This window comes from Staurois parvus, unplaced genomic scaffold, assembly GCF_062004578.1.
Source record: "Staurois parvus isolate SC_StPar_1 unplaced genomic scaffold, SC_StPar_1.0 ptg000087l, whole genome shotgun sequence".
NCBI lineage: Eukaryota > Metazoa > Chordata > Amphibia > Anura > Ranidae > Staurois > Staurois parvus.
This window is the reverse complement of record NW_028317883.1, coordinates 581,795-594,786: the sequence shown is the minus strand read 5'-3', so window position 1 is coordinate 594,786 and position 12,992 is coordinate 581,795. Positions and strand designations below refer to the sequence as shown.

Below are 12,992 nucleotides of genomic sequence, written 5' to 3'. Positions count from 1 at the left end.
CTGGAGGGGATACAAGGAGGAATAGACCCTTGGAGGTGAGAAGGGGAAATCCATCCATCCATCCTTATACCACCATAAGAAACTACACACTGGAGAGACATCAGGTGGATAATTAGTAAATTGCAGTGTGGAACCATCTAGGAAGGAGTTCAGGAGCAGCAGTATTTGCATCTGTCACTGTAGGACAAACAGCTATTTCAGCCTATATTAAGTAGGCAAATAAGGAGGTAAGCACATAATAGAGGAACAATTATCCTGAAGTCGTCCAATGTGTTGGAACAAATCCATATATTAATATTGGAGAGCTATTTATTTAAATATCATTTTGGACACTTGTTGACGGGATATAATGTTTTATTTGATTGGATAATTATATTGTTTTGGTCATTAATATACTTGCATATATTTAGGTTAATTGTATAGATTATTTTTGGATTTATAATCACAAGTTTAGGATTTATTAATTTAAGAATATACAATATTTTTTGGTACACTAATATATATATATTTTTTAGTACACTAATTAATTAGCAAGGGAGCGCTGCACTATTGTTTGAACATATAGGATGATCATCTGTTTACATCTGCTAGTCCATAGAAATACATGGGTGTCCGGGTTTTCATCTGTAAACGGACAGATGAAAAATGGACATACGGAACACCCATGTGAAAGACCCCAAAGAAAACACTATTTTTCTTCCGTAAAGAGAACGGATCAAAAACTGGTATAAACGGACGAAAAATGGATGTAAACGGACATATGGTCCGTTTTTGCATTGGTAAAGGATGTGAAAAAGCGGATGAAAACTGATGAAAAACTGAGGTGAACTGATCCTTTTTTTTGTTGGAAAAAACATGCCTGAACTGATGAAAACAACGCAACTCCTGTGTGAAAGGGCCCTAACTGTTTTTTGAAACACTTAAAGTATAGTGTTTAGTTCCAATTTAAGTGGGTGTTTTCTAGGATAATTTCACATGGGACACTAGCTATTGTTTTTTGTTGTTTTTTTTTAAGTGCAGGGGCTGAGCTGGAGTTCTACTTTAAAATTTCTTCACACAATTTTTTTTTTGGTTTTAAAGTGGACAGATAAGCTTTCAGGTAAATATAACAAGTAAAACAATATAAGATCCAGAGTACCTTCATGAATAACAAATTACACTGTACACAGAATCAAAACATCTGACCCATGTTCATAAAGAGAAGTTACATGTCCTACTCCCAGAAACTGACGCAGGAAAACTCAGGTTGTTGTCATAATATTATCCTTTACGTAGTTCTTTGGGGTCAAGTCAAAAATTCTACATTCAAAGCTATAGATGGAGATAGAGCAGTGGCCTAGTGTTACCTAAAGCCAAAAATGCTACTTTAAAGTGTCATATTTCCTGCTAACATTGTTACAGCCCAAAAAGTAAAGAAAAAAAAAATAGAATATTGTTACAGCTCGCTTGCACTATTCCTTTATAAGATGCATTTTGCAGAAAATAAACACATATTGCGTATTTTTGCACTGACAGTAGCAGCACAATGGAAGGCATCCTCTAAAACAGCGGTTCTCAACCTGGGGGTCGCGACCCCTTTGGGGGTCGAACGACGCTTCCACAGGGGTCGCCTAAGACCATCGGAAAACACATATTTCCGATGGTCTTAGGAACCGAGACACCGCTCCTCGCCGCCGCCACCGCCGTCTCCAGGTGTGGGCGGGATTACATGCCGCCCCTGTCATCTGGACACACCTCGAGATCAATCCTCGCCTGTGATTGGCCGCCGGCACTGTAGCTCAGGAGAGGCACACAGGCGGCCAATCACCGGCAAGGAGGTGGAGCTTGGAGAGGAGGAGCCGAGCGGCACCGCGAAGATCGAGCGAGTGAAGAGGAGGAGAGCGGCCGGAGAAGGAAGACATCTGACAGGTAAGTGTCGGTACCATGGGAGAGGGAGGGAGCGAGCGAGCCCAGGCTGGAGCAGGGGTCTGCAAGGTAAGTATCATTGGTGTCAGTGGGAATAGTGCCCCATCATTGGTGTCACTAATACCAATGATGGGGCACTATTCCTCCCACTGACACCAACGATGGGACACTATTCCTCCCACTGACACCAATGATGGGGCACAATTCCTCCCCCCACTGACACCAACGATGAGGCACGATTCCTCCCCCAAATGACACCAAGGATGGGGCACTATTCCTCCCCCACTGACACCAAGGATGGGGCACTATTCCTCCCCCACTGACACCAAGGATGGGGCACGATTCCTCCCCCCACTGACACCAACGATGGGGCACAATTCCTCCCCCCACTGACACCAAGGATGGGGCACAATTCCTCCCCCCACTGACACCAAGGATGGGGCACAATTCCTCCCCCCACTGACACCAAGGATGGGGCACAATTCCTCCCCCCACTGACACCAAGGATGGGGCACTATTCCTCCCCCCACTGACACCAAGGATGGGGCACTATTCCTCCCCCCACTGACACCAAGGATGGGGCACTATTCCTCCCCCCACTGACACCAAGGATGGGGCACTATTCCTCCCCCCACTGACACCAAGGATGGGGCACTATTCCTCCCCCCACTGACACCAAGGATGGGGCACTATTCCTCCCCCCACTGACACCAAGGATGGGGCACTATTCCTCCCCCCACTGACACCAAGGATGGGGCACTATTCCTCCCCCCACTGACACCAAGGATGGGGCACTATTCCTCCCCCCACTGACACCAAGGATGGGGCACTATTCCTCCCCCCACTGACACCAAGGATGGGGCACTATTCCTCCCCCCACTGACACCAAGGATGGGGCACTATTCCTCCCCCCACTGACACCAAGGATGGGGCACTATTCCTCCCCCCACTGACACCAAGGATGGGGCACTATTCCTCCCCCCACTGACACCAAGGATGGGGCACTATTCCTCCCCCCACTGACACCAAGGATGGGGCACTATTCCTCCCCCCACTGACACCAAGGATGGGGCACTATTCCTCCCCCCACTGACACCAAGGATGGGGCACTATTCCTCCCCCCACTGACACCAAGGATGGGGCACTATTCCTCCCCCCACTGACACCAAGGATGGGGCACTATTCCTCCCCCCACTGACACCAAGGATGGGGCACTATTCCTCCCCCCACTGACACCAAGGATGGGGCACTATTCCTCCCCCCACTGACACCAAGGATGGGGCACTATTCCTCCCCCCACTGACACCAAGGATGGGGCACTATTCCTCCCCCCACTGACACCAAGGATGGGGCACTATTCCTCCCCCCACTGACACCAAGGATGGGGCACTATTCCTCCCCCCACTGACACCAAGGATGGGGCACTATTCCTCCCCCCACTGACACCAAGGATGGGGCACTATTCCTCCCCCCACTGACACCAAGGATGGGGCACTATTCCTCCCCCCACTGACACCAAGGATGGGGCACTATTCCTCCCCCCACTGACACCAAGGATGGGGCACTATTCCTCCCCCCACTGACACCAAGGATGGGGCACTATTCCTCCCCCCACTGACACCAAGGATGGGGCACTATTCCTCCCCCCACTGACACCAAGGATGGGGCACTATTCCTCCCCCCACTGACACCAAGGATGGGGCACTATTCCTCCCCCCACTGACACCAAGGATGGGGCACTATTCCTCCCCCCACTGACACCAAGGATGGGGCACTATTCCTCCCCCCACTGACACCAAGGATGGGGCACTATTCCTCCCCCCACTGACACCAAGGATGGGGCACTATTCCTCCCCCCACTGACACCAAGGATGGGGCACTATTCCTCCCCCCACTGACACCAAGGATGGGGCACTATTCCTCCCCCCACTGACACCAAGGATGGGGCACTATTCCTCCCCCCACTGACACCAAGGATGGGGCACTATTCCTCCCCCCACTGACACCAAGGATGGGGCACTATTCCTCCCCCCACTGACACCAAGGATGGGGCACTATTCCTCCCCCCACTGACACCAAGGATGGGGCACTATTCCTCCCCCCACTGACACCAAGGATGGGGCACTATTCCTCCCCCCACTGACACCAAGGATGGGGCACTATTCCTCCCCCCACTGACACCAAGGATGGGGCACTATTCCTCCCCCCACTGACACCAAGGATGGGGCACTATTCCTCCCCCCACTGACACCAAGGATGGGGCACTATTCCTCCTCCCACTGACACCGATGATGGGGCACTATTCCTCCTCCCACTGACACCGATGATGGGGCACTATTCCTCCTCCCACTGACACCGATGATGGGGCACTATTCCTCCTCCCACTGACACCGATGATGGGACACTATTCCTCCCACTGATACCGATGATGGGGCACTATTCCTCCCACTGACACCGATGATGGGGCACTATTCCTCCCACTGACACCGATGATGGGGCACTATTCCTCCCACTGACACCGATGATGGGGCACTATTCCTCCTCCCACTGACACCGATGATGGGGCACTATTCCTCCCACTGACACCGATGATGGGGCACTATTCCTCCTCCCACTGATACCGATGATGGGGCACTATTCCTCCTCCCACTGATACCGATGATGGGGCACTATTCCTCCCACTGACACCGATGATGGGGCACTATTCCTCCTCCCACTGACACCGATGATGGGGCACTATTCCTCCTCCCACTGATACCGATGATGGGACACTATTCCTCCCACTGATACCGATGATGAGGCACTATTCCTCCCACTGACACCGATGATGGGGCACTATTCCTCCCACTGACACCAATGATGGGGCACTATTCCTCCCACTGACACCAATGATGGGGCACTATTCCTCCCACTGACACCTATGACGGGGCACTATTCCTCCCACTGACACCTATGACGGGGCACTATTCCTCCCACTGACACCGATGACGGGGCACTATTCCTCCCACTGACACCGATGACGGGGCACTATTCCTCCCACTGACACCGATGACGGGGCACTATTCCTCCCACTGACACCGATGACGGGGCACTATTCCTCCCACTGACACCGATGACGGGGCACTATTCCTCCCACTGACACCGATGACGGGGCACTATTCCTCCCACTGACACCGATGACGGGGCACTATTCCTCCCACTGACACCGATGACGGGGCACTATTCCTCCCACTGACACCGATGACGGGGCACTATTCCTCCCACTGACACCGATGACGGGGCACTATTCCTCCCACTGACACCGATGACGGGGCACTATTCCTCCCACTGACACCGATGACGGGGCACTATTCCTCCCACTGACACCGATGACGGGGCACTATTCCTCCCACTGACACCGATGACGGGGCACTATTCCTCCCACTGACACCGATGAAGGGGACACTATTCCTCCCACTGACACCGATGACGGGGCACTATTCCTCCTACTGCAAAATTACAGTTATGAAGTAGCAACGAAAATAATTTTATGGTTGGGGGTCACCACAACATGAGGAACTGTATTAAGGGGTCGCGGCGCTAGAAAGGTTGAGAACCACTGCTCTAAAAGGTACCATTAAATTTCTCCCAGGGCATGCTGAAAACCCAACTTTCCAAGACATACGGTTTTCATTACTTTAGTAAGAAAAAGTCCCTTCGAGAAGTGGCCTTCCCTTTTGCTACAATTTCAGAATTGACCAGGAGCACTGGCTTTGGACTAAAGCCTGCATTTGAGTCAGCTTAAAAAGACATCATACTCCCATATGAATGCTAGTATATCTCTGTGCGGGACATTAGTCTGATAAACAAACGGAAACAGTGGGATGAAAGTCCTTTTGCAGCTTTTTGGGTGGTATTGGGGGCACCGTGTTACCACACAAAGAAGTCAGACACTGCAGTACTGTTTCCCCTGGAACTGTTTGGTGAAAGGTACATGACATAATCAATGCATATGAAATGACTTCTGATCTTTGAATTTACAGGCATAGTTAATTTGATGCCAGAAAAGCTGACCTGTCCAAAGCTGGTAAAATGTTAGAAACTCACAGTCCTGAAGGTGACATTGGATGCCAGCTGGATGCACAAAAAGACCATTGCCAACCACTTACGACCCAGAATGGAGAAAGTCGGAATGAACCTCAAACCAAGAGCATTTCTGTGCAGGTGAGGAATTTATTTGGGTATGCTGGAATAAAGAGTTTAAATGTGCATTCCAATCAGACCTATAGATCACATGTAGGGTACACAGTCTTCTTACCCAGTACCTTGCTTCTCTATTCATGTGTACCAAGGAAACCCGTTCCTTGCAAACTTCTATGGTTTTTGGTAATCTTTGTTTCCATTTGATACAATTAAGGGAGTCTAAAACACTCCCACCACTGGTATTTCAAAAGTCTAGTGATGGCATTTGTTTTAATAGAAAATTTTCCGTTTATTCAGAAATATTTTATTTGTGCCCTTGAAGGGCCCTCCAGTGCAGACTCATGGAAGCTGTGTGCGTAGGGAGGCGTAGTTGTGAGAGGGAGGAAAGTTGTGCAGCACACAGTGACCTGTTTATTAAATATACTTTCCTGCCTCAAAGAGATACTGGATAATCATTACTCTGAAATACTTACCTTAAGGCCTCGTTCACACTAGTGTGATTTCTCCTGCATCTGCTGTCATTGCATGAATTAAGTGTATATTTTGTACATTTCACATAAAGTTTGTATAAAAAAAAAAAGGAGCTGTGTGAAGTGATGCACTGAATCTGCCCCTTGCTGCAGCCAGGAATGGACAGCTGACGGAGCTGTAAAGCACTCCAGCAGCTCTCTGTTATTGTATGAATTCACCCTTAACCTCTCTAATCTTCTACAACTACTGGTCCTGCATTGTACTAGATGATATTAGTATGCCACTGCCTGCTGGAGTGCCAAATGTGGGAGGCTTCAGAGAACCAGCCGCACAGCATGGAAGAAGTTTTCTGGATCGAGTAATTAAGGTAAGTATTACACCTGATTCCTCTAAACTCCTCTATACTTATTGAACGTTTAACTCTTACAGTAAGGGGAGACCACACTGCCAGGGTATTTTATTATCTGGTGCCTGGAGTGGGGCTTTAACCATTTCAATGTGATCGCTGTGACCATTCACAGCTAGACACTAGTATACAATGGATGGCATGAATGAAGCCATCCATTGTATACAACTGTCATGTGACCTGCTGTGATTGGTCACAGCAGGTCACATGGTACCGGCAACGGGGGACGGTACTCAGATCTGTCATCGGCCGTGTCCGAGGTACACAGCCAGTGACAGATCGCGCCACTGCGCGGCTCTGCAAGCGGGCAAACTGCGCATGCCTGGGAGTACGCCATATGTATTTTTCCGGCCGCCAAACGGCTATTGGCCGGGCGTCTATTGGTTAAAGTAAATCTAAACCATAACTGGAAAACTTGTAGTTTGCTAAAGCACTGTGTATCTTAAATAATTGCCATGTTTTGTTCCATAAAATACTATTTTTCACCTTTTTCACATCTTAGTATGGCTGATGTCCTTCAGCCTGTTTCAGTCAGTTTTTATCTACATGTACTGGTTCCAGCATCAGCTGCATGTTATTGCTCTGAAGGGGCTTCCTGATAGTGATAGCAGTGGACAAAGCCAACATGCCTGTGCATTCTGTGTCAGCATAGCTGCTTCTAGTCTCCACCATTCATCAGGGTGACAACACAGATGCACAAATAAAGCATGGTTGTCACCCTTTACCATAAAGAGCCTGAACAGGGACTTTCAAAGAAGGTTTACCAAGTATTTCCTTAATTAAAGCAGCAGACTTGGGAAAAAAACAAACTTCTGGAATAAACCTGATATGAGATTTAATGAACACGTATAGATAGCTCTACTGCTTTAAATATTAAGTTATTGTATGTAATTGTTAACACTTTCCCCTAGACGGAGCATAAAAACAAGCAAGATGCTGAGACAGTCACAGATGGGGAGACTGAGCAGATCTTGGTGAGTGTGTAGTATTTGTCTGTGTACATTTGTATATAGTTGATCTGCGGTGCCTATGCTTCTTTGTTTTAATCTTCACCTTGCAGAAGCAACTTATCAGCTGCAGAGAACAGCTAAAGAACAGTTACCAAGAGGTGCTGGACAGGCAGACCCAGTCAGAAAAACACCTGCATGTTCAAATCAAACAACTAAAACAGAAGAGAGAAGAAGAAATACAAAAACAAAAGGTGTGGAATTATGTAAATAAATATAAACGGTAATTATTGTGATTCCCTTTGTGTCTTGAAGATTTCAAACTGTTTCCTGAAACATAATATGTAAAAGGTATGGAAGCCAGACTTTGCATTTTACAACAAAATGAAACACATTTTTTTCATAGTTCATCTCATTTAATAGAAAGTATAAGTTATCTTCTTTACAGCATCTAATCCAATTCTGTCATTCTCCTGTACTCCTCTCTCCTGAGAGAATGAGTGTGACAATCAGATGGGTTACAGTGGATGTTGTAAACTTTCTGCAACAATGTTCTCTGAGTCTTTAAATAATGAAGCACAAACCATGGATTTGTGCGACTGGCCTGTATGGAGTATGCAGGGAAACACAGTGCAGAGAAAGTTCATAGTGCACTTAAAATTTACTATTGCAACAGAGCTGCTTTTATTGATTCTTCCTGTGTAGTGATCAGAAGGAAGCTGGCTGAAGACACACAGGGACAGTCAGAGACTTAGGTGGGATTTAACCAGCTAGTGGAATATAAGACAGCCAATTCTCACATCACTTCATGCACACAGCTCATCTAAGCAATAATGTGTAGCAAAAAGCATACATTTTGTTTGGCTTTCCCAACATTTTTTGGCTCAGTGACAATGATCACCAGGATAGATAATGTGGGCGAATCCTCCCCAGAGGAGACACAGTTAGCAATAAAAACCTGACAGAATTCTGACTCTTCTGCACACTATCCTAAAAAAAGGTTAGCTTTAAATACCCTTTAAAGGATAAAGCTGTCCATACATGGACTGCAATTCAGCCAGTTCAGCAGGAACCAGACAAATTTTGATCCTTGTATGGCCATTCCTGTTCATGAGAAGTTAGTATGTCTATCGACTTTTCATGAAGAGGCTTGTTTGTATATTTTTACTGGATCAGTGCTACAGCTAATTGGCTGCAGAGTTGATCAGTGTATTCTGATGGCTGGAGAGGGACGCTGTCAGGATACAATGACACAGCAAGGAAGATTTGCCCCTCCACCTCAAGTCATGAATGGCCAGCTTTACTGTACTTTTAGAAGATGCTAGCTCTTTTAACATAGCAGGGTATACCAAATGACTTTGTATATATTACCTATTCCTTTTTAGCTTTCTTTCCTTGTGCTTTAAGAGCACCGGCCAATGTAAGCATTTATTCTGTTGTTACATTAACCTGGTCTGCATCTGTGTTGTAACCAGGCAGTAGGTGGGAACAAAAAATTCATGTGCAGATTTAATTCTATGTCTGAACTGCCAAATACTGTATACATGAAGATTTCCCTTATGCAGTGCAGTCATGTAGTCAATAGAGATCACAAGTTACTAGATTAAAGTGATTCTAAAGGTTAATTTTTTATTTTTGGAAATAAAACAAACATTTCTATATTTACTTGCTGTGTGCAGTGGTTTTGCACAGAGCAGCCTGGATCCTCCTCTTCTCGGGTCCTCCTGCAGGCTCTTCTTGCCCTTCCCTCCTGTTGGTCATAAAAACACTTGTTGTCCCACCTTGGACATATGTGGCATCAGATATTCATCACCTTGAAAACATCACATGCAAAAATTGAATGGGACCACATTAGTTCTCTCTGAATAGTAACAATTTATTAAAAGCTCCTAAAATCCACACTTACATAGCACTGTGTGTTCTTTTTAAATGTATCTCAGCATGAATAAACATGGGTCATAGTGATTAGTAAAGCCAGTGATTAGATACCCACAGCACGACTCCAAATGGGTATGAATGGGTAATGAATACTATGGAGGAAGGAGCGAGAGGAATAGCTGATGCCACATATGTCTAAGGTGGGTCAACAAGTGTGTTATGACCTTGATCTGTATTGGTCCATTGCACGAGGTGAACGCATATTACCACCAGCTGTTTGCATGTGTCACAGAGCTTGAGAAATGAGGATGGAGGAGATAAATCACATCACGGTGGTGGAGGAAATACAGCTTTATTGATATTGAAGGACTATTATATTGTTTTGAATTAAGGACTTTCACATTATTGGGATTGCATTGCATCATGGAGGACGTTATACAGGCGTTCTGATCCGTCACCACTCTATCCAAGAAAAAAAAAAGTTTGCCTTTAGTTACAGTCGGGTCCATAATTATTGGGACATCGACACAATTCTAACATTTTTGGCTCTATACACCACCACAATGGATTTGAAATGAAACGAACAAGATGTGCTTTAACTGCAGACTGTCAGCTTTAATTTGAGGGTATTTACATCCAAATCAGGTGAACGGTGTGGGAATTAAACAGTTTTCATATGTGCCTCCCACTTGTTAAGGGACCAAAAGTAATGGGACAATTGGCTTCTCAACTGTTCCATGGCCAGGTGTGTGTTATTCCCTCATCCCAATTACAACGAGCAGATAAAAGGTCCAGAGTTCATTTCAAGTGTGCTATTTGCATTTGGAATCTGTTGCTGTCAACTCTCAAGATGAGATCCAAAGAGCTGTCACTATCAGTGAAGCAAGCCATCATTAGGCTGAAAAAACAAAACAAACCCATCAGCGAGATAGCAAAAACATTAGGCGTGGCCAAAACAACTGTTTGGAACATTCTTAAAAAGAAGGAACGCACCGGTGAGCTCAGCAACACCAAAAGACCCGGAAGACCACGGAAAACAACTGTGGTGGATGACCGAAGAATTCTTTCCCTGGTGAAGAAAACACCCTTCACAACAGTTGGCCAGATCAAGAACACTCTCCAGGAGGTAGGTGTATGGGTGTCAAAGTCAACAATCAAGAGAAGACTTCACCAGAGTGAATACAGAGGGTTCACCACAAGATGGAAACCATTGGTGAGCCTCAAAAACAGGAAGGCCAGATTAGAGTTTGCCAAACGACATGTAAAAAAGCCTTCACAGTTCTGGAGCAACATCCTATGGACAGATGACACCAAGATCAACTTGTACCAGAGTGATGGGAAGAGAAGAGTATGGAGAAGGAAAGGAACTGCTCATGATCCTAAGCATACCACCTCATCAGTGAAGCATGGTGGTGGTAGTGTCATGGCGTGGGCATGTATGGCTGCCAATGGAACTGGTTCTCTTGTATTTATTGATGATGTGACTGCTGACAAAAGCAGCAGGATGAATTCTGAAGTGTTTTGGGCAATATTATCTGCTCATATTCAGCCAAATGCTTCAGAACTCATGGGACGCCGCTTCACAGTGCAGATGGACAATGACCCAAAGCATACTGCAAAAGCAACCAAAGAGTTTTTTAAGGGAAAGAAGTGGAATGTTATGCAATGGCCAAGTCAATCACCTGACCTGAATCCGATTGAGCACGCATTTCACTTGCTGAAGACAAAACTGAAGGGAAAATGCCCCAAGAACAAGCAGGAACTGAAGACCATTGCAGTAGAGGCCTGGCAGAGCATCACCAGGGATGAAACCCAGCGTCTGTCGATGTCTATGCATTCCAGACTTCAGGCTGTAATTGAGTGCAAAGGATTTGCAACCAAGTATTAAAAGTGAAAGTTTGATTTATGATTATTATTCTGTCCCATTACTTTTGGTCCCTTAACAAGTGGGAGGCACATATGCAAACTGTTGTAATTCCTACACCGTTCACCTGATTTGGATGTAAATACCCTCAAATTAAAGCTGACAGTCTGCAGTTAAAGCACATCTTGTTCGTTTCATTTCAAATCCATTGTGGTGGTGTATAGAGCCAAAAATGTTAGAATTGTGTCCATGTCCCAATATTTATGGACCTGACTGTATACTTTAATTAGGATCAAGATCATTTAGGATTATATGTGGCTCGTAAAATTTTCACATTTTTTTTTCACTTAAATGTTACTTACAAAAATTGTATGATTTTGGAGTACATTATCAGCTGGCCTTTCACAGAATAAATACAGAAGTTTGTTTAATAATATCCTTATTCTGCTACAGGAATATATAAAATCTATTCAGGATGTGACAGTTAAGAGGGAAGAGTCCAGGAAAAGGGCAGAGAAAGAGGGGAGAGAATTATCCCAGAAAGAACAAGATCTAAGCATTGAACTTTCCAGACTGCAGAGCAAGAGTGAGAGGTATACAATCATATGTCAGAATTTATCTTCCTCTGTGCTTGTAATACAGCTTTCGTGCCTTGTATAATGTGATGTGACCTCATATATATAATCCCAATTAACAGCCTATAACTTGCATACACAGAAAAGGAACCTAAATCAATATTTTGTATGTCCACCTTTTAAGGCAGCATTAATTTTCCCAGATACACTTGCACACAGTAGGAGATATTGCAGGCATAATGTCACATGGTTAAACAATTATACCAAATGGGCGCTAAGGATCAACAAGATGAGATTTAAGTTAAAGGGTAACTCCACTTTCATAGGAAAAAATACCAAATAAAAAATTATGTAGCATATACATTTGCTTTAGAAGCCATATTTTAATTGAATGTTATTAACCACTTCAGGTTCGGGCACTTTCACCCCCAGGTCGATTTTCAGCACTATCTTACTTTGAGTGACAATTACACAGTCATGCAACACTGTACCCATATGAAACTTTTATCAATTTTTGAGAGGGATAGGGCTTTCTTTTGGTGTTATTTGACCACAACTGGGTTTTGTTTTTAAATCTGTAAATAAAATAAACATATTAAGAAAAATATATATATATTAATACTGGAAATTTTGAAAAACAATTTTGGTGTTATTTGACCACAACTAGGTTTTTTTTTTTAAAAAAAGATGTAAATAAAAAAATATATTAAAAAAAGATGAAAAAATATATTAATACTGGAAATTTTTGAAACACAAAATAATTT

The 12,992-nt window shown here is 44.9% G+C and overlaps 1 protein-coding gene across 2 annotated transcripts in view; it reads left to right on the top strand.

Moving 5' to 3' along the window:
- Positions 1–12,992, top strand: part of RNF214 (ring finger protein 214) — a 53,999-nt gene that overhangs the window by 4,863 nt on the left and 36,144 nt on the right. For both annotated transcript variants that reach the window (XM_089670137.1, XM_089670138.1), the window contains exons 2-5: positions 5,928–6,108; positions 7,876–7,938; positions 8,025–8,165; positions 12,107–12,246. In XM_089670137.1, coding sequence (XP_089526263.1) covers positions 5,977–6,108; positions 7,876–7,938; positions 8,025–8,165; positions 12,107–12,246 — 476 coding nt within the window. In that variant the 5' untranslated portion in view covers positions 5,928–5,976. The remainder of the gene's footprint in view (positions 1–5,927; positions 6,109–7,875; positions 7,939–8,024; positions 8,166–12,106; positions 12,247–12,992) is intronic.